Source organism: Alternaria rosae (genome assembly GCF_020736505.1).
Source record: "Alternaria rosae strain MPI-PUGE-AT-0040 chromosome Unknown BKA58scaffold_11, whole genome shotgun sequence".
Lineage (NCBI taxonomy): Eukaryota > Fungi > Ascomycota > Dothideomycetes > Pleosporales > Pleosporaceae > Alternaria > Alternaria rosae.
Window position 1 is genome coordinate 293,962 of NW_025763580.1, and position 19,637 is coordinate 313,598.

At 51.9% G+C, this 19,637-nt stretch overlaps 8 protein-coding genes across 8 annotated transcripts; 4 read left to right on the plus strand and 4 right to left on the minus strand.

Moving 5' to 3' along the window:
• Window positions 1-195: 195 nt before the first annotated feature.
• BKA58DRAFT_449285 (tubulin-tyrosine ligase family protein) lies at window positions 196-2,076 on the minus strand. The gene has a single exon (XM_046174307.1). It carries the CDS (start codon window positions 1,892-1,894, stop codon window positions 512-514), a length of 1,383 nt encoding a protein of 460 aa, XP_046020786.1. The 5' UTR covers window positions 1,895-2,076; the 3' UTR covers window positions 196-511.
• Window positions 2,077-2,177: 101 nt separating this feature from the next.
• BKA58DRAFT_346899 (uncharacterized protein) lies at window positions 2,178-4,843 on the minus strand. The gene is made up of 3 exons (XM_046168445.1): window positions 4,609-4,843; window positions 2,568-4,559; window positions 2,178-2,519 (listed from the first exon to the last, which is right to left on the minus strand). The coding sequence occupies exons 1-3, from the start codon at window positions 4,637-4,639 to the stop codon at window positions 2,260-2,262; spliced, it is 2,283 nt and encodes a 760-aa protein (XP_046020787.1). The 5' UTR covers window positions 4,640-4,843; the 3' UTR covers window positions 2,178-2,259.
• Window positions 4,844-4,893: 50 nt separating this feature from the next.
• BKA58DRAFT_393272 (ribonuclease H2, subunit B) lies at window positions 4,894-6,468 on the plus strand. Its single transcript, XM_046171079.1, has one exon. It carries the CDS (start codon window positions 4,959-4,961, stop codon window positions 6,210-6,212), a length of 1,254 nt encoding a protein of 417 aa, XP_046020788.1. The 5' UTR covers window positions 4,894-4,958; the 3' UTR covers window positions 6,213-6,468.
• Window positions 6,469-12,213: 5,745 nt separating this feature from the next.
• Window positions 12,214-13,830, minus strand: BKA58DRAFT_50661 (uncharacterized protein). The gene is made up of 3 exons (XM_046175403.1): window positions 13,609-13,830; window positions 13,329-13,561; window positions 12,214-13,283 (listed from the first exon to the last, which is right to left on the minus strand). The coding sequence occupies exons 1-3, from the start codon at window positions 13,630-13,632 to the stop codon at window positions 12,374-12,376; spliced, it is 1,167 nt and encodes a 388-aa protein (XP_046020789.1). The 5' UTR covers window positions 13,633-13,830; the 3' UTR covers window positions 12,214-12,373.
• Window positions 13,831-13,875: 45 nt separating this feature from the next.
• BKA58DRAFT_444110 (uncharacterized protein) lies at window positions 13,876-14,308 on the plus strand (the record flags this gene model as incomplete). The annotated part of the gene is made up of 3 exons (XM_046174038.1): window positions 13,876-13,930; window positions 13,977-14,159; window positions 14,208-14,308. The coding sequence occupies 3 exons, from the start codon at window positions 13,876-13,878 to the stop codon at window positions 14,306-14,308; spliced, it is 339 nt and encodes a 112-aa protein (XP_046020790.1).
• A 72-nt stretch (window positions 14,309-14,380) lies between these two features.
• On the minus strand, window positions 14,381-15,555 carry BKA58DRAFT_405755 (pre-mRNA-splicing factor slt11; the record flags this gene model as incomplete). The annotated part of the gene is made up of 2 exons (XM_046171919.1): window positions 14,381-15,474; window positions 15,525-15,555. The coding sequence occupies 2 exons, from the start codon at window positions 15,553-15,555 to the stop codon at window positions 14,381-14,383; spliced, it is 1,125 nt and encodes a 374-aa protein (XP_046020791.1).
• A 289-nt stretch (window positions 15,556-15,844) lies between these two features.
• On the plus strand, window positions 15,845-17,474 carry BKA58DRAFT_424317 (S-adenosyl-L-methionine-dependent methyltransferase). The gene is made up of 3 exons (XM_046172891.1): window positions 15,845-16,206; window positions 16,255-16,611; window positions 16,660-17,474. Exons 1-3 carry the CDS (start codon window positions 16,003-16,005, stop codon window positions 17,236-17,238), a joined length of 1,140 nt encoding a protein of 379 aa, XP_046020792.1. The 5' UTR covers window positions 15,845-16,002; the 3' UTR covers window positions 17,239-17,474.
• Window positions 17,475-17,615: 141 nt separating this feature from the next.
• BKA58DRAFT_50672 (pyruvate dehydrogenase E1 component subunit beta) lies at window positions 17,616-19,449 on the plus strand. Its single transcript, XM_046175404.1, has 5 exons — window positions 17,616-18,029; window positions 18,159-18,282; window positions 18,335-18,621; window positions 18,671-18,734; window positions 18,790-19,449. Exons 1-5 carry the CDS (start codon window positions 17,788-17,790, stop codon window positions 19,195-19,197), a joined length of 1,125 nt encoding a protein of 374 aa, XP_046020793.1. The 5' UTR covers window positions 17,616-17,787; the 3' UTR covers window positions 19,198-19,449.
• Window positions 19,450-19,637: the final 188 nt, after the last annotated feature.

Below are 19,637 nucleotides of genomic sequence, written 5' to 3' on the forward strand. Positions count from 1 at the left end.
CTCCTCTTTTGCCATCAGGTCCTTTGTGACTGATTGTTTGCATAGCGAGCGTTTGCTTTTTGTGTTCCTTGGTCTATTCAAGTCGAGGAACAGGATCAGGATACCCACGATTACATTACGAAGAGGTGCGCATTTCTGACGGCCTTTAATGTTTGTTTGGCATTGAAGGGGGATGGAACCCTGGATTTGCTGAGAGGGCATTGTAATCGGTGTTTCTTCTGGGACACTTACTGGACAACACGCATATGTGCGTTGTTCAGAGTAACTTAGTTAGTAAGTAGGGAATAGGCTTGACTGCGGGATCACGGTATGCAGGTGCTTGGTGTCTGGGCGTTTTCGACGAACAGATGTCCAGCTGGTGTACGGTGATTGGCGGTCGAATCAATGGTAATGGGGGGATGGGACAGGGAACGTAGTATAGATCAAGGAAAATATGAGTGATAACTCTGATCGTGCTTATTTGACGTGAACATGCAATGTCGTCTAACCTCTTTCTCTCTAAGATACCCTCTCACCGCCGTCCCAGATCAATATCCAACACCTTGACCATCCCATCATCAGCCTCCCCACCCTCCCCCTCAACCCCAAAGAAAGGCACAAGCCCCCTTTTCACCACCCCCTCAAAAAGCCCCTCAATCATCCCGCTCAACTCCTCCCCGGTCTGCCTAAAATCCGGAAACGCATTTACCTCTAGCAGATACGTATTGAGCTCGCCATCCGATTCAATGCCCACCATGAAGTCCAAGCCAAAGATTTCGAAACTGTTAGGTAAAGGCTGGAAATGGATCGACATACCCCTCGCTGCGGCTTCGAATGTCTCACCCGTCGTTTCCTTTATTTGTTTAAACACCTCATCTTTCCAGTCAGATGACACAGTCAGTGGGGGAGAGGAGGGTTGCGAAGGTAAAACAGACGGTAAATCCCAGAATAACCCGACACTGCCCTCCCTATCTCCACTCTCTTGTAAACACGTATTTGTCAGATGTGCCCGCATAGCCTCATCGCGATCTTCCTGTAACACGTCGTCCCAAGGCGGGACGTAGGGCCGTGCAGCGAAGAGAGCGAGCATGGGGCGATAGACGAATACTTGAAGCGCGGAGGTGGCGAGGACGTAGGTACGGATGTGGAATTTGCGCAGTTTTGAAGAGGGCGCGTTGGGAGGGGAGAGGAGTAAAGGTGGGTGGATGTAAGGTTGTGCGATGAAGTGGCGGAGTTGGGATGTTATGATGCCGTTTCCCTCATCTTTCTCTTGTACTTGATTCCTGTCACCATCTCCACCGCCAGCATCACTTCTTGCATCTTCATCTTCATCCTCATCATCACTCTCAGGATCCCACTCCTCAAAAATCTCAGTCAGTTCCTCTTCACTAGAAAACAGCCTAATCCCCTGCCCCCTCTCACTCATGCCCGGCTTGAGAATCCACCATTCCTTCTTCTTCTCATCTTCTTGGTCTTCGTTCCTAGCCCAACTCTCCTTCAACTCCCACGCTTCGACCAGCGCGTCATCTAAAAATTCGGCGTAATCGACTTCAAATTCCACGCTTGGTTTTACATGTTTCTTGAGTACGCTCTCGGGGTATTTGGTGATCCAATTCGCGATAGTAGTACTCAGATAATGTTTCCGGATCAGTGCTTTGCGAATCACGTAGGCGTTGGCGAGACCACCAGAGGAGTTTTCCATGAGGTGGTCAAAGTCAATTGACTCATACTGCACCCACTGAAGAAGACGACAAGATGACGAGGGGAGTTGGGATGATGAAGTGATCAACTGGTATGACGATCCCGGTAAGCGCTTTTTGAGGGCGGACAGGATGAGGGGTTGGACGTAAGGGTCTTCGTAGTTGATGAGGGCGTAGATTTTGTTGTCCGTGGCGACGGAGTCTGTGGTCGCCATTTTGGTGTGATCGGTCCTGGGAGGTGTGGTCTTGCTCTTTCCTTGAATTGTGTGACTGCACGTACGTTGTTGGTATGGTCAAAGATCCCGCGCGCCTCTGCGGATGTTAAGTTTCAGAACCTTGGAAAGTGAACGCAGTATATAATTCAGCGTAACAAAGCGGGTATAATATTGTACAAGTAACACAAAAGAAAGTCGTTATGCCGCTTCGCTCCACGCTAAAGCCTTTGGTATCCATCAGCCCAGAAAAGTCGAAATGCCCCGTCCCGTTGCTCGCTTAGCTCTAGCCAATCAGCGAGCTTGTGACCCAAACGCCCTCCCCTTCATGTTTTTTTGTATGCCTCCCCTAATGTTTTCCGAAAGAATTAAACAACTTCCAAATCATCATCATCGTCGTCGTCCATGGCAGCAATAAGACCAGCATCAAGACCACCCAGACTCTCTCGTCCTGGCTCGCGGATCCCCTTTCCGGCTAACAAGAGACGAGCTTTCTTCTTTGCTGGGCTGGCTTCTCGTGTACCGCGGAATGCAGAAGGGAAAGAAGTTTCCTTCTTCGGTGACGGGATACGGCCGTACTTGAAGCCCCAGCCGACGGGGTCGCTCGAGTTTGACGATTTCGCCGATGCTGTTCGTTTACGTTTAACAGGCGCCAAAGAAACATCGGCTGACGTACGGTTCAGTAGACTGGTAAAGTCCACGTCGGCTGGCTTGTCGGGCTTTGCGCCTGAGGAACCTTGCGACGATGTGTAGCCTCTTGCGGGGAGGTTCTGGGTACCAGCACCCTTGAGCTTCATGTAGTCGCCTCCGGTACTGCCATCTCCCATTGTGCCGAGCTTCTTTGCTAGTTCTCTTTCCTTCTCCTTTTCGGCGAGTTGCTTGCGGAAGCGGTCTTCTCGGCCTGCTCCGCCTTCCCAGTTTTGATGATCGCGGTCAATGAGCTTTGCTGCCCCGCCGGGACGTGGTGCGATGTAGACGGTCTCGTGGAGTTCGCGGTCGTGGTACTTGCCTTCCCTTTTGAGTTCATCACCTTTCGGGCCACCGCGTCGGCCAAACATGCCGCCGCCTGGTCCTCCACCAAACCCAGTCATGGTGTTGACTTGCATGCGGCCTTTCTTGGCCTTGTCGACCTGAAGTTGAATGTGGAATTCGCAGAACTCAGTCTTGCGACCATCGATCCACTGACCACATTCTTTGCCGTCTTTCCGTTGTGCATGACAGAAGTCTAGATCTCGCGCGGTGCCAAGCTCAAGGATGGTGTCGTCAGAACTTGACAACTTCAGTGAGAATTTGCCGGTGTCACGATTCCGTGGTGGCATGATGTCCGGGTTGAGAATAGCAACAAGCGTGCCGAGAGGGAGTTTCCAGAACTGCGAAAAGCCGGTGTCGAACAGGAAGAGATCGAGCTCCCATTTAAGATCAGTCAGGCGAATAACCATGAACTTGCCGTTCTGGTCCAGATTCTTGTCTTGGTTGCCCTTACTCTGATCCTTCGCGGCGTTCTTGGAGTTTTGTGGTGTCGACTTGGAGCAGATAACCCCTAGAACAACATAGTCGTTCTCCCAATCTGGCGGATCGTATTCTGGCGCTTTCACAGTCTTCAGGAGTTGAGGTATAGTGAGGACGGTCTTGCCTTCCAGGGTGCGGGTGACTACATTGTGTTGCATTTCTCTCGACTTGAGGTGGAGACCAGAGAAGGATTCAAAACTAGGAGCATCGGTGCTTTCGTCGCGCGATGAGATCTCGGCGTACTTTGTGGCGGTCGGTGTTGAGCCAAAGCTGCTAGACGTGGCCTTGGAGGAGGACGAGGTTGGGCGTGAACTCTCGGGCCTAAAGGATAATGTCGAGCCTGGTCGTGGGGTGGGCGGGTTCCCAAACGAGCGATTCTGTAGACTTTGCGTTCGGCTGTGATTCCTCAGGGCCGGCGGAGGCATATCACGAGAGGTCTTGGTGTCGGTACTCTGAGAAGAGCTGGTTCGCGATAGTGACGGCCGGTCTTTCAGCGCTTCGATGTTCTGCAGCCCAAATCCCCTACTCCGTCTCTGTTCGGCCTTATCCTCTTTCTCTTCACGTTCCTTTTCCTTGTTCCTGCTCTCGGCGATGCGCTCACTGAAGGACTTAATCTTGGGCGGCTCGACGTCCTTCGACGAGCCCAGCCGCGACATGCGCCCGCTCACAGCACTTCCCGGCCGCTTGAGACTAACGTCGCGGGCTGTGAGTCCTTTGTCTATGCCCAACATGACCCGCGCAGGACTCTTCGGCTCGGTGGGCGCCTGTCGCATCCGGACTGGTGATCGGGGTACCTCGACGTCGGTCTCTTGCCTGTTCTCGGGTCGCGGCAGGTCGATTCTGCGCATGCTGGTGGCCATGCTCGCTCGTGATGATGCTCCGTTGCGATCCACGTCCTGAGACTCGTTCCTCTTCTTCTGCAGCGCCTTCAGCTTCAGCTTGGCCTCGATGGCCTGGAGTTGCAGCTGGAGCGTCTCCTCATCCTCCTCTCCGTCGCTGCCGGCTGGCACACCTCCGCGCGACATTGGGCGGCGTTTCGAAGGGGACGGCGATGCTGAGTCGCGCTGGCGGCGGCTCTCGTACCTCTTACGACCGGACGGCGAGCTGAGCAGCGCTTCGACTGGAGATTGCGGGGGCCAGTTGGGCTGGTTGTTCTTGACTGTCACTAGAGTCAGCGCACGCCCGGCACCTTCGCATGGGCGACTTACCTTTTGACTTGGGGCTCTCCCGCACGATCATTGTTGTGATGGTGCAATATCGGATGCGCTATCTCGCAGTGGCCCATAGCAACGCCAACACTACAGTCGGGAAAAAGCAAGATGGGAAACAGTCGATCGTCAGGCAGGTCTCACAAGCGCATAGCCCGGCTCCGTAGCGTTTGTTGACACCGGACTGTGGTTCACCCCAGACTAATCTAATCCGAAACCGTGACGTGACAGGGATTGCGCGTGTAAGGTTGCGCCCACGCGACGCGCCTGAACTTCGTTTCCGCTACCACGAATTCGATATACCGCTTGCCATCCCGTATAATACCAATTGGACCAACATACATATCACAATGGCGCGCACACGTTCGAAACCCGCAAAAGCTGCGCCCAAAGAATCCACGCCCGAACCCACCACCACAGCCAAACCGCTGCCCGCAAGCACATCGAACCCCCCGAAACTGTTCGTTCTACCAAAAGACACATCCAAAGACGCGCGCATAGTCACTCTCGACAATCCCGCCAACGAAACACCATCAAGATACTACTTCTGCCCCCAGAAAGGCTTCTACGAGTTCACGCGCATCGCAGCGCCAAAGAAAGACTTCAAGAGTTGGTTGATAACAGGAGAGAAGAGCGAGGATGACACCACAGAAGAAGCAGACACCTCACGGATAGGCAGCGGCCACATCACCAAATCCGCCGACCTCTTCATCGCAACACCCATCGACATCCTCTTCCTCATCCTCCCCGCCCTCACGCCAAAGTCAGCAAAAGACACGAAACAGCACTTCCTCGCCTTCGATGACTACCTTGACACACTCTCATCTTCTTCGCCACATTGGAAAACGCTGCTGTCACAATACCCCACCCTCAAGACTATGACAGAAACAAAGATGCGAAGGATATGCGACACAGTCGATGCAGGCGAAGAATCCATGTACCGCCTGTCCCACCCCAAGCTTCTCGAAGTGCTCCTCGCGAAGGCAGAACGCATGGTCAAGAAAGGGCTTCCGCCGTCAATGGAGGAGAAGTTCATAAAGACAGCCCTGGAGATACCTGTCATGAGCATAAAACGCGAGGAAAGCACACTGAGCGCCATTTCAACAACGCCAGACGATACATCAGAGAGGGAGAACAGCACAGCAGTAAACTCGCAAACGAGCATCACAACAACCATCACAACCCCCGACGACGCCCCCTCAAAACCCACCCTCACAACCCCCACCGAAATCCCCCACCTCCTCCGCCTCCGCACATCTCTAACCTACCTCCTCGCGTCCTACACCCCACCATCCCTGCGCGCCCCTCTACTCGGCCTCCTATCCGCACGCTTCATACCCCTCGACACCCACCTCTCGGCCATCGCAGCTCTGAAGTCCGAAGCGCTATCCCTGCGCTCCATCTCAGATAACATATCCCGCAAACGCGCGATTGAAGAGGACGAAGAGAAGATCGCTGAGAGGGAAGAGAAGAAGCGGAAGAAGGAGGATGAGGAAAGGAAGAAAAAGAGTGAGGGGAGGGGGGTTAAGGCGCTGAAGAAGGTGGATACAAGTGGCATGAAGAAGATGAGTAGTTTTTTTAGTGTGAAGCCGAAGGGGAAGTAGGGGGGTTGAGATGTAGGAGGAGGTAGGAGATTTGGTGAGGAAGGGAGGTTGGATTGTCTGTGTACGATAGTAGGGAAGTTTTGATGGCGTGTGGTTGATGCATTTGAGAGTTGACGATGATGATGATGATCATCATCATCTCTATAGGAAATCGCATTCAGTAGTTCTGCGAACGAGCAGCACACCTCATTTCGATGTCCACGATTTGTTTTGCAAAAGCCCTGAAAGAAAGAGCACAACCAAAATCATACGTTCTACCGATTGCCATTTTTGGACTCCAGCAATGGATGTACTGTAAAGGAGAGTAGAACAGAGACTCATAGGGGTATTAATACAGGCCCCAGTCCTGCGTCAAGAGCATTTATATCTCGTGGTATAGTTTAAAGAACGAGAGCAGCGCACTTCATATCCGTTGTGTGTATAGGTTTGCAAAATTCCGGGAAGGAAGAGCAGCGCCGAAGCCATCGCATTCTCGCTCCTTGATTTTGGTCTCTAGAACTGGAGGTGTTGTGAAGAAGAGAGAAACAGAACCCAGAGCGCTATTTGTACACGTCCTCAGCCGTGTCAAGAACATGGGCTTCCGATCATAAAGTTTGAACATCGCGAGCAGCACACTTCATAATGAGCTCGAAATTCGGTTTTGGAGAACACCCCAGAAAGACGGACAAACTCATGCCAGGCAATTGCTTTCTCTTTTGGACTCCAGAAATGGAGGTGTTGTAGAGAAGAGAAAGGTAAACCCTGGAGCGGTGTTTATACACGTTCCGTTGCTTGTCAGGGAACATGTGTCTTCTACTCGGGTTTCTACAGCGCGAACACTGCTTTCTCATGTGATGCTGCGGGAACGCATTTGATGTTTTCGGCGTCTCCATCTTTTCGCCGTGGTGGACCTTGTCGGTCATTTCAACTCCCCTCTTTCTCTGCTCTCACTCATACAGAACTTCGTGGATTCTTTTGAAGCGTCTCAGAACCATGCTGGATATTGGCAGGAGTTTTGATGAAGTAGATGCAGTCCAGCCAACAGAGCCATCGAATGCGTGGCTCCATCTTTTGGCTGCGAAAGCGTATCTTTGGTGTAGAAGAAAGGAGAGCGACCCGAAAAGCACATCAGCCAGTTGTTCGATAGCTTTCTGGCATCCCCAACGTAGTTAGGAACCGTTGTTATTTTGGAAGTCGAACGGAGGAGCAGACATGCATGAGGCCGTGTTGGATTCTGGGCCGAACGACATGTGCCCAACACGAGTTCATTCTGGTATGTTGGAGGAATGTTTCAGAAGAGAGACATTCATGGCTTTAATAGCGATGTTGTATCCCCAGTTTACTGTCGTCTTCTAATATGGAAGAAAAGAAGACTGTCCGAAAAGGGACATTTCCCAGTGAACAGCACTTTTTGGACACATGCCGCAGACTCCATTTGAGACAGCCGTTTGGTATACAAGAAGGTATACCACCCGAAAAGGCCATAAGGCAAATTAATAGAACTTTTTGGACACTTGTGGCGGATGCGTAAGTCCTTCTGGACTTGATCGAGGGAGCAGACATTGCCAATGCTTTTGGAGCAGACATTGCCAATGCTTTTGGAGCTTCTAGACCAGACGACGTAGCCTCTTTTTCGCGAAGTTTTGGTATAATAGAGTAGGTTGTGAGTAGAAAGAAAGCTCGCAACTTCCACCGTGTTTTATATCCCTAGCTTGTGAGTATATTTGCAGTCCCTGGTACTTAAGTAATACGTCATGACCAGAAACGACTGCACTGAGGAAGGCATCATAACTAGGTCATCACTTTTGAATTCATATCAAGGCTAGTGAAGATAACATGGCCTTGAAATCTGGGCTGTGATCGTAGGTGTGGTTGCTACGAACGTACATGTCGGAGACTTGACGTGTTCGAGTCGGAAGAGGAGCGCAACATGCATATCAAGGCCCCATTCCAATTTTTGTGAGCTAGAAGTTTGAAAGATCTTCGAGAACAGCAGCCCGACGAGGCGATGGGATAATCTGGAGTCGAACAACATGGATATGGCATTGCTCAATTTTAATACGTGGAATGTACACTGGAAGAACAGAGGACATTATCACTTTTCATGTAATTTTCGGTCTAGACCGCAGAAACCTGGGAAATATGTCATGGGGGTGATTCTTACGGAATGCTGGACATCGCGTTGTTCTTTGTGCATTTCCCGCGTGGCTTCAGAGAGACTCATAAAGCATGTCTTTCTTTTTGGCGGCTTTTTGTCATTTATGCCGAGAAGGGAAGTGGAAGGAGAGCAGGAGAAGAAGACATTTCATGTACTTGATTCGGTTTTGGTGCTGGCTCTCGCGGAAGCCAGACATCCATATGTCGCGAAGCGTTTTTGATTGTAGAAATGGGTGAAATGAACAATCAAATACGAACGAGAGCAGAAGCTGTGGCTCTTATATCTGCTCAGCGAGGACGCCAACTCTTGTTGAGGTTATGGGTTACCATTTTTGGTCGTCTGAAAGCGTCCGAGGGATTCACACAAGCATGTGCACAGCCACTTCGTGAGACTCGAACCATGATATCTATGCACGTCAGATTGAGAGCCAATACTGGATCAATCATAGCTAGCGGCAGAATACACCGGAAGCTGTTCATTTAGAAGTTGTTGCTGGGTTTCGACATAGCTCCTCCCCCCATCGATCTCGCCGCACGAGAGAAGATCAGTCCCATTGATGTTGGTGACGAATTTTGTTTTCCAGAACATGCCAATCTTTTTCGCCGTATTGAGGTATCTAGAACTCTTACAGCTTTTAACACATCAAGAGTTATCTAAGCAACTTTCGAACTTTTGGTATTTTTGATAGTTTAGAAGAGAAGGAACGGTCCTTTTACACAGGGCGTGACAAATGTAGCGCGCTCATTTGATGAAAGTTCACACATTTTGATAACTATGCGAAAGAATCATCTCGAAGGTCTGCTACATCGTAATCTCCGATGAGGTTTTGATATCGGTGGAATGCATGTCGGATGCAAAGCTCGTCTTTTTGAACCGCGCGGAGATGCTCGACACATCAGATACAGCATCGCATATTTTGAATTGTTAAAAAGCCCGGGGAGACAGACACCGTATGCCATCTTGGTAGGGTTTTTTTTTTGGTAAAGTAACGAGAATAGGAGTGTGTGAATGAGAGACTGAGGAGCAGTTCCAGTGGAAAGATTTGTACACAGTCTGCCGACACTTCTCAGCGACGCAGCATGACTTAGTGTTCGCGTCTGCTGGATCATGTCATGAATAATGGCTTTAGAGTTGCGTGTGGAAGAGGAAGAAAGGAGCCGCACATAGCTGACAATTGTGCCGCTTTTGGAGAAATAGAACTTTTGGAGTTGGTGTGTAAAAGAAAGGCAGGAGTAGAAGCGGAAAGGAGCTTTTATATGCAACTCCACAGTCGGAATGCCGCGGAAGTGCGATTAACAGTAAAAATTCTCTCTCGCTTCCATGCAACCTTCGACTTTGACTTTCGCAGAGTTTTGGGCAGAGCGAAGAACAGTCCAGGATCTCATAATTTTTTGGACTGCCCTTCTCGTCTTTCGTAAGTAGGTAGGACTATATTTTTGGTATTATGAAGACAGAGGCAGATAGACGAGTCCATCTTAGCAATATCCTGTCGTTTTTATGATGCAAAAACAGGCGCTGAACTCAGGTCATTCCAAGCCTCTTTGACGTTTTGGTATGTTGGGCGAAGAGACTCGACACTTTCCCTAAGACTTTCTCACGGGGGCTTTGGTAATACAAGAGCAGAACCGCAGAGGTAGAGCCATGCCGACACCGTCTCGCGCTTTTGGAGTAAAGCACAAGAAATTGTAAGTATAAAGAAGTAGGAAAACACAACCCAGCTGAAGCGTTTATATACATCTTCCCCGGTGCGCAAGGCCGAAAGACCATGTACCAGCACCGCCATCTTTTTTTGAGGGAAGAGAGAAAGCGCAAGACCCATCACACATCCATACATCGTTTTGAGGAGTCGACCGCTCGATCATTCTACGCTTTGTTGGGCGTTTTGTGTTGGTGGTTCCCGGGGTTGGCGAGAGACAGAGACCATGTATCAAAATCTGGTTCGTTTAGAGCGGAGGAGCGCACTCATGCTGAGATATTCTCTAGACTTTAGGTGTAGAAAGAAGGAAGCGAATAGGCAGACATGATATTCAAACCCTGAACTTTTGAATGAAGCATAGTCTTGGAAATGTGTAGTGATAAAGAAGTAAGAAACACAGCAGCTGAGTAAAGCTTTATACACTTCTGTACATCAGAGCAGTCATCAGTCTTGTTTTGTTGGATTTCGCAAGTCCGCAGCATGCACCACTCTTCTCATGTTTTGTGAACATGGCTGCGAGCTCGACCGATTTGTAGTTCTTCCAAGCGTCCAGACAGCCATTAATTGCCGGTACCGAGATTTTGGTGGTCTTCAGGCAGGACAGCATTATTGATGTTTGCAGGCACTTTGGTGGACCACAACCACACATATCTTTGCCGAGGATGCGATTTTGAGACGGAGGAGGCAGAAGAACACCATCAACGTAAAATCATGGAATTTTTGGTAGAAGGAACCGGATGTGTGGGATCATGAAGACAAGAAGAGACGGCGAAGACGAGGTTCTTATACATCACAACCACGCGCCAAGCATTACCCATCGCGACGACGGCAGACAGGTTTTTGAATCGTTGCTCATTTATAATAGTAGGGTCAGCATCGACACATTGAGAGTTTCTGATAGCATTTATAAAAACACAGGTTCTCACATGTTCCTTTGTTCTCATTATTTGAGAGTAGAAAAAGTCAAGGACAGACACACATAGGATGAAATCGCAGATCTCTTGTTTCCGAAGCGATACGCGCGCACATGGGTTGCTTTGCTGAGTTTTCAAGTCCACGGAAGGAGGAGCGCACACCATCAGATGTTGTCCATACTGTTTTGGCCAAATTCAGGAAGAAGAAGGAGGAGCGCGCACCATGCACGGCTGACATTAAAGTTTTGGTAAGAATCACATAGAGTTGTGCATTATAGAAGACAAGAATCCAGAGGACGCTGTGAGGTTTATATATCCGCCAGACCGACACATAGAGTCGTCGAAAGAATCTTTTCTCACAGCATACTGGAATCGCTGGATTCTTTTGGAAACCGACTGCTGGTGATGTATTCATGAATGGCTTTTGGCTGCTTCTCAGTCATCCCAGCGTAAAGCGGGAACTCTGGACATCATACGCTTCCTCTTTCTACAGCTTTGAAGAACAGCAAACGGCAATGAGTGCGGCGGTGATAATGTTTCTGACCAGCCATCAACCTGATTTTTCACGATTTCTCGACTCTCCCACCACCATGTTTTTTTGGCCATAATGTTTTGGTAATCCCGGGAACGGAGACATGCCGCCTACAAGTGTGCCTTTTTCGAAAAGACAGGACAGTCGCCAACACATGTCCTCAACCAAAGCAGTTTTTGGGTAAAGGGAAGTATGAAGAGGCGCGAGAGGAAGCGCGAATCATGTCATCGCTGTCTCGTATTTTTGACGAAACAATGAAGAAGCGCGGGAGGAAGCTCAAATTATCGCTGCGATGTCTCTTTTGGAGACGATGATGAAGAGCGTAGGACGGAACGCACCCCATGGATGGCAGTCATGAGTTTTCTGAGAAAATAACAAAGATGCGCGAGAGGGAGCGCACAACATTCCAAGGTCAACCTGTTTTTTTCTTTCAAGAAATGATGGTAAGGCGTAGGAGAAAGCACACCATGGCATGAGATCGGGACAGTTTTTGGAAAAACCCGGAGGAAGAGGCGGAGGGAGAAGCACACCCCATGGAAAACAGCCGTAGGGATTTTGGTAAAAATGTTGGAGAGACACAGGAGGAGACGCCCACCACGGAACTCTTGGCGCAACCTCTTTTGTAAAACCCGGATAAGGAGGGATAGAAGACATGAAGGGAGGGAGTAAAGCGAGGTTTTTATACACAACCAGCGCAGCATGTGCAAAATCAACGAGAAGAAGTTCGGATGATTCAAAATCTTCAGGTGTTTCGATATCTTCTAGGAAGGCTTACTGTCATGCTGTAAGCCATATCGATATTTAGTATACATAACCCCTCCTTTTCCACGCCTTTTTATGCCATTCCGACACACCCAGACGCCCATGCCCACCATACCCTCTCTACTTCTTCCCCCTCCCCTTGGATTTACTCCTCGTATTCCGACTAGGAGGGGGTGTATCCTCACCACTGCTGTCCGCCTCAGCCTCAACTACAACCCCCTCGCTCTCATCCTCCACACCTACCTCTTCCATCTCCCTCACACCCCCATCAACGCCCTGCCCATCCTTCGCTTTCCTTTCCTCCTCCCAATCCCTAACAAGCCTCGTAACATCATCTTCACGCGGCTTCTCCTTCCCGTTCCACGCACTGCACCCCCCGCAGCGCCATCTACCAACATCTTCGAGTGTGCGGGCGCCAGGTGGTGCTTGCCCGTTGACGAGTCGGCACTCTGAGCAGATCAAGACGAAGCGGTTCTTAGCCTGAGTTTCATCTTCGCCGAGGAGAGCGTCGAGGATACGGTCGTACCAATGGGTTTGTGTGAAGGCAGCGGGGGAGTCGGCGGTATACTGCTTGGTTAGGTCGACGGCACCGGTGTTGAATGCGTTGGGAGCGAATTCGGCGCCTGGGGCTTCTGGTGGGGGCAGTTGCTGTGGCGGGGACGGGCCCTGAGGGGACGAGACGTTCGATGGCGCTTTCTGCGGGGTATGCGGGAGTTGCTGTGGCTGAGGTCGCTGGATGTTGGCCGTTGGGGGAGGAGGCATGCCAGTCCGGGGACCTGGCGGCGCCGCTGGCTTCTGAGGGCCTTGGGACTTTCTGCGACCGGGAGAGTTGCCTTGTTGTGGCTGCTCGGGTTGTTTGGGCGAGGCGCCATATTTCTCGAGCAACTGCTGGGTCGAGTTGTACTTGGTGGCTTCCTTGAGGCGCTCGATGGTAGCGTCGCGTTCCTTGTTCAGCTTCTTGAGGTAGGCCTCGGTGTTGCGGATGCGGTAGTCGAAGTAGCTCATGAGCGCGTAGCGGATGCCGTAGATCCTGGAGGGTTAGATAAATTCCATGCTGGGATGACAATGGACATACAAGACAGGCCCGCCAGCCACCACACTTCCCTCAATGGGACCCCAATTCTGCCAGCCCGTCACGAAAGTGAGCACCACCGCGACCAGGATATACGCGAAGCCGGTATACAGCGTCCACATGACGCGAGCGCGTCGCGAGAGCTGCTTCTGTTTGTCATTGCGCGCGGCGGCTCTGTTGATCTTGCCAGTAAGAGTGTTGAGCGTTCTCTCGAACGAGGCAGCATCTTCGCTACCCTGCCATAGTCAGCAAGTGTATTAGCGCGTGGTAAGATTCGACGTACCTTCCAAGGCCAGAAGGACACCATGTTGGCTCTGGTAGATCGCAGCCCGGTGTGGGAGCTAGATTTCTACCGTTGAGGCCACCGAAGCGTTGCTCGTGTGTGGACCACTTTCAGCTGCGCGACGTCAGCGGGTGTCGGATCGCCAGCCGGGGTGACCCTGGCGGGAACGATGTCACGTGTAGCAACTTTCCTCGCGGAAGTTCCGAGCGGAACTGATCGTTCTTCACCACGCTCTATTCACTACATACCGCACCGACTCTACACAAGATGGCGCTAGTAGCATATCGAAACCTGCTGCGATCGGCGCGCATCGCCTTTCAAGGTACGCACTACTATGTTAAACTACTTCCAGCGCTCACATGGCACAGGCGACATGAACACCCTCTTCGCCGCCCGCACTGAAGCCCGCAAGAAGTTCGAAGCGAACCGCGACCTGCGAATCGGAAGCGAGGAGTTGCAATCGTCGTTAGTACATGCCGAGGAAGTGGCCAAGTTCCTACGGGAAAACGTGGTTCAAGGACAAGCAGCGGACACAGAAGGCGAGAGCTACAGTATGATTCCTATGGATGGAATTGGAAGTGCATGGCTAATGCAGGCAGAACTGCGGATACACGAGCACACCGAGCGAGGCGACAACGAAGATATCAAAAAGGGAAAAGGAAAGAGTACATTGGGAGGCACAAAATGCTGTTCCTCCTAGGCTTTTATGCACATCGAATGAATCATGATACCCATATAGTTCAAACGCCGACCCGATGCAAGAAATGCAGACCTAGTTTCCGGCCAAACTGGCGTACTGAACGTCGTCGTCTGCACCTGGTGGAGGTGCAACGACCATGCTATCGAGACTGTTCTGTGGTGCAGCCTCAATAGCAGCTTGAGAAGCAGCTGCCCGTCGTGATGAGCCAGCGACTTGTCTTCCCTCCTTTGCGTATTGCATCCTGACGTTCTGATCCAAGCTGTCCAGCTGCTTCGGCTTGCCCCATGTGACGCGCATAGGGCAGCCCTTGATAACTACCTTGCCCTTTAGCGTACCCGCTGCTGTCTCGGCATCTTCTCGCTTGACGAAGTTGACGTATGCGCAATGCGCTCGATGTGAGCACACCAGCGACCGGAGTTGTCCGTATTGTGAAAAGTGTTTGCGGAGCTCGTGTTCGGGAAGGTCGTCTTCCACACCAGTGACAAAAAGTGATGCGACGTTGGGGTCCGAAGGTGGTAGCCAGTCTTGCGGGTTTGGCTCTGCGGATGCGCCACCCATGCGACCTCCTCTTCCAGGCCTCATGCCTCCTCGCGCAGGTGTACCTCGTGAATCTCGCGTTCTGATCGGTCCGGGGACGTGACTGCTCTCGCCCGCTGCGCCACCTCCACCAAGCGCGGGTAACGCCTTTTGCCCACTCTCGCCCTCCTCAGCCTCTATCCGTCGCTGCTTCTTGTAGTAGGGCTCGCTCTGCGCCAAACGCTTGAGCAGATCGCGCGCCTTCTCATCCGTCTTCTCGTATGCCTCCATCGCTCCACGTCCTTCCTCAATCTCTCTCTCGTGCTCCTGCGCATAGTACTGTCGGTTGATGTCGCTCTGTGGGCCGGGCGCCACCATCTTCAGCGCAGCATCACGGACTACGATGGGCAGACCGAATGACAAATCGAGCATGCAGTGCTGGCAGCAGTTCTTGAGGCGGGCGCATGTGAGACAGATGTTGGTTCGCTTTTGTCGCGCGGTGCGGTCGGCCTTCCAGCGAAAGATGGTGAAGGGTCGCGTGCAGATCTTGCATTCAGCGCCGTAGTCCTCCTTCAGCATCTGCACATAGGTGCTGTCAGGCAAGCATTTCTCGCAGACGGAGGGGAAGTCAGTCGTCTCCCAGCCCGATCCTAGAAAAGTTAGCATAGGCTACGCGCAGTGAAGAAAGAACATGACGTACGGTTCAGGTCGCTCTTGATTTGCGGCGGCATGGTGAGGCCTGATGTGAGGGTATATGATGAATGGTAGTGGCTGAGTCTTAGATGTAATCTCGCGACTTCACCGAGCGAATCCGGGGTCGTCGAGTACGTGGTAGTGGGGCGCGGTGGTTGTTGCGACAGATGGTATGGGAGTGACGGTAGTAGAAATCTAGGCACTACACTATACGGCTCTTACGGTCTTGGCTTTCACGCGTTCGGGTGGCGACGACCGACCGCTAGCGCTGTTGACCAGGGCCGCGTACAGAGTCGGTCGTGATTGGGCGACGCCAGTTACCCCCTAAGAAATTCAAGTCCCAATCTCCTACCCATACCGCTCTTTCCACTCCAGGGTCGTCTTTATAAAGTTTCAGGGTCCTGTCCTCTTCGAATTGTTTATTCTACTATCCGTTTCATTCACTTCACTCCCCGCATAACTTTATATCACTCTTAATATCCATCATGTCTCCCGCTGCGCTCGAAAAGGAAGACCATACTCGCGATGCCGAGTTCAACAAAGCCATGCACGGCAAGTCTGCAAAGGCTCGCGGTGGCATGACTGCTATGTTGCAAAAGGACAAGGCTGCCCAGCAAGCCGCTGTCGACGAGTACTTCAAGCATTGGGACAACAAGGCCGCTGGCGACGAGACTGAGGAGACCCGCAAAGTACGCATATGTGGCATTGTTACATACCGTGTTTACTAACAAACCCAGGAACGACGAGACGAATACGCCACGCTCACAAGACACTACTACAACCTCGCAACCGACCTGTACGAGTACGGTTGGGGACAGTCTTTCCACTTTGCCCGCTACGCATATGGCGAGTCCTTCTACAAGGCCATTGCCCGCCACGAGCACTACCTTGCCCACAAGATGAACCTCCAGGACAACATGCGCGTGTTGGATGTTGGCTGTGGTGTGGGTGGACCCGCCCGCGAGATTGTCAAGTTCGCTGGTGTCAACGTCGTTGGATTGAACAACAACGACTACCAGATTGAGCGTGCCACTGCCTACGCCGAGAAGGAGGGTCTCTCGGACAAGCTCAAGTTCACCAAGGGTGACTTCATGGTATGATATATCCTCACATCCCGAGTACCCCTCACTAACTCGTGGTAGCAAATGTCTTTCCCCGACAACTCTTTCGATGCCGTCTACGCCATCGAGGCCACTGTCCACGCACCATCGCTCGAGGGCATCTACAGCGAGATCTTCCGCGTTCTCAAGCCCGGCGGTGTCTTTGGTGTCTACGAATGGCTCATGACCGACAAGTACGACAACGACAACCCCCACCACCGCGAGATCCGTCTCGGAATCGAGATTGGTGACGGTATCTCGAACATGGAGAAGATTGAGGTTGCGCTCGATGCCATGAAGAAGGCCGGCTTCGTCATGGAGCACAACGAGGATCTGGCAGACAGGGACGACCCTTACCCATGGTACTGGCCTCTGTCCGGTCAGCTGAAGTACATCAGCACCATTGGCGACATTCCCACCATCCTTCGCATGACCAAGGTCGGACGTGGCCTCATCCACAAGTTCGTCGGTGGTCTTGAGATGATCGGTCTCGCCCCCAGGGGTACCCAGAAGACTGCCGACAGTCTTGCTCTTGCAGCAGACTGCCTTGTCGCTGGTGGCAAGGAGAAGCTCTTCACGCCCATGTATCTCATGGTCGGAAGGAAACCGGCCGACGCATAAGCCTTCGATTCTCGCTTCCCTTTGCATTAGACTTCTCTTCGCATCTAAAATCTCGTGGGTCTGCGAGCTATTCCTTCGATATAGGAGCATCATCTCCTGGCATTTGCATCACGCGCATTGGAGACGCGCATATATACTGTAATATTTGGAAGTAGGGCACGGCTAGGGACGGTCATGGTAACGCGAAATGTGGTGCTATAGAGAATAGAAGTAATCCTCATCTGAATATTTTGACCATTATACTGCAAGTAGCAAGTGACTACTCCATCTCTGCCAGTGAAAGATACTCTTAAGATGCACAAGGCCGCTGGGAGTGATATCGGACGACGTTGTTGAGGCGGACAATCCAGGGACCATCCGCACGTCGGGTGTTCTCGCTATAGTGTGGTCCCTGCTCAAGAGCTTTGATCGCTAGCGCCGGCCCCAACGACTCGGATCTTCGCATCAAGAAATTGTCCAGCAAGCCCCAGCAACCACCACAAGCCTCAGCGGCCATCACTCGCCCACGGCACTTCCACACCACACCTTCACCCTCACACCCACCCCACAATGGCTGCTTCAAGGCTCCTCCGACCCACCTCCCGCCTCGTGTCGGCGTCGCGGCCAGCGCCCGCCTTCCGACCAGCTTTCCGCGCCGCAGCCATCACACCGTCAATTGCGAGGAGAGGATATGCGTCGGGCCAGAAGGAGATGACAGTGCGAGAGGCGCTCAACGAGGCCATGGCCGAGGAGATGGAGCGCAACGACAAGGTTTTCGTGCTCGGAGAGGAAGTCGCGCAATACAACGGAGCGTACGTCCCACCACAAACATGAAAGATGTCATGTCTGCGATAAGAAAGAGGAGGGTTCAATTGGACAGAACATGCATCGCAGGCTATACACCACGAGACATCAATGGACGGTGCTGACTGAGCCCACAGTTACAAGGTCACAAAGGGCCTGCTCGACCGCTTCGGTGAGAAGAGGGTAATCGACTCTCCCATCACAGAGTCAGGTTTCGCCGGTCTGACCGTCGGTGCTGCGCTCGCTGGTCTCCACCCCATTGTGAGTTTCCCAGTCTCCACGTCTGAAAAAGCAAAGCTGACAGCGACGACAGTGCGAGTTCATGACCTTCAACTTCGCCATGCAGGCCATTGACCAGATTATCAACTCCGCCGCAAAGACCCACTACATGTCCGGTGGTATCCAGCCCTGCAACATCACCTTCCGTGGCCCCAACGGTTTCGCTTCCGGTGTCGCTGCACAGCATTCGCAAGATTACACTGCGTGGTACGGAAGCATTCCTGGATTGAAGGTCGTTTCGCCATACAGCGCCGAGGACGCCAAGGGTCTGTTGAAGGCTGCTATCCGCGACCCTAACCCGGTCGTGGTTCTCGAGAACGAGTAGGTCACAACAGACACTAGATGGAAGACCTCGTACTAACGATCCCAGACTTCTGTACGGTCTTTCCTTCCCCATGAGCGAGGAGGCCCAGAGAGACGACTTTGTCATTCCCGTAAGACACCCCCACCAACATCCTCACCACACCCACAAACTGACTCCCCTTATAGTTTGGAAAGGCCAAGATCGAGCGCCCCGGCAAGGACCTCACCATCGTCACCCTCTCCCGCTGCGTCGGCCAATCCCTCGTCGCCGCCGAACAACTCAAGTCCAAGTACGGCGTCGAAGCCGAAGTCATCAACCTGCGCTCCATCAAGCCCCTCGACGTCGAAGCCATTGTCAAGTCCGTCAAGAAGACCGGCCACATGCTCTGCGTAGAATCTGGTTTCCCCTCATTCGGTGTTGCGTCTGAGATTATGGCGCTCACTTGCGAGTACGCCTTCGACTACTTGGAGGCGCCTCCTGCGCGTGTTACCGGTGCTGAGGTGCCCACGCCGTATGCCCAGAAGTTGGAGGAGATGAGCTTCCCCAGTGAGAGCTTGATTGTGGATTATGCCGCCAAGCTTCTCCGCGTATAGATCCGGACTGTAAGGACAGGAGTTCGGTGACGCAGCTATTCCAGCGTTTTTGTACTCGATCGGTGCATTGCGTAGGGAAATGAGGGTTTATGTTTGGTGCTGGACTGGAATGAGACTTTGTATGATTCAGATGGCCATTTTCGGTTGAGGTAGACACGTAGGTGCTGGGTTAGAGCATTTTCGATTGCATGTACAAGTATTCCTATTGCAACTCTATCTAACGACTTTGAGACATACGAAGTCTGGAAGCAGTGACTGGATGTAGCTTTGCGAGGTAAGTGGATGAGAGGTCTTCGGCTGACGTGGTCAAGCCGTCGTTGTTTCCATCTCAGTTCGATTGTTCTCGTATTTTTCTATCACATGCTGTTTCTAAGGCTTACGATATCAGTATCTCACCGCTTCTCTTTGGCGGCGAGCATCTAGAGTTCTCTCATCTCGAA

Coding starts and splice junctions, on each gene's coding strand:
- BKA58DRAFT_449285 (XM_046174307.1), bottom strand. CDS start 1,894: ATGGCGACCACAGACTCCGTCGCCACGGACAACAAAATCTACGCCCTC.
- BKA58DRAFT_346899 (XM_046168445.1), bottom strand. CDS start 4,639: ATGATCGTGCGGGAGAGCCCCAAGTCAAAAG. Junction 4,560..4,608: donor GGAGAGCCCCAAGTCAAAAG/GTAAGTCGCCCA, acceptor CTCTAGTGACAG/TCAAGAACAACCAGCCCAAC. Junction 2,520..2,567: donor CTTTACCAGTCTACTGAACC/GTACGTCAGCCG, acceptor GTAAACGAACAG/CATCGGCGAAATCGTCAAAC.
- BKA58DRAFT_393272 (XM_046171079.1), top strand. CDS start 4,959: ATGGCGCGCACACGTTCGAAACCCGCAAAAGCTGCGCCCAAAGAATCC.
- BKA58DRAFT_50661 (XM_046175403.1), bottom strand. CDS start 13,632: ATGGTGTCCTTCTGGCCTTGGAAG. Junction 13,562..13,608: donor TGTCCTTCTGGCCTTGGAAG/GTACGTCGAATC, acceptor TGACTATGGCAG/GGTAGCGAAGATGCTGCCTC. Junction 13,284..13,328: donor GTGGCTGGCGGGCCTGTCTT/GTATGTCCATTG, acceptor CTAACCCTCCAG/GATCTACGGCATCCGCTACG.
- BKA58DRAFT_424317 (XM_046172891.1), top strand. CDS start 16,003: ATGTCTCCCGCTGCGCTCGAAAAGGAAGACCATACTCGCGATGCCGAG. Junction 16,207..16,254: donor AGACTGAGGAGACCCGCAAA/GTACGCATATGT, acceptor TAACAAACCCAG/GAACGACGAGACGAATACGC. Junction 16,612..16,659: donor TCACCAAGGGTGACTTCATG/GTATGATATATC, acceptor AACTCGTGGTAG/CAAATGTCTTTCCCCGACAA.
- BKA58DRAFT_50672 (XM_046175404.1), top strand. CDS start 17,788: ATGGCTGCTTCAAGGCTCCTCCGACCCACCTCCCGCCTCGTGTCGGCG. Junction 18,030..18,158: donor GTCGCGCAATACAACGGAGC/GTACGTCCCACC, acceptor CTGAGCCCACAG/TTACAAGGTCACAAAGGGCC. Junction 18,283..18,334: donor TCGCTGGTCTCCACCCCATT/GTGAGTTTCCCA, acceptor CAGCGACGACAG/TGCGAGTTCATGACCTTCAA.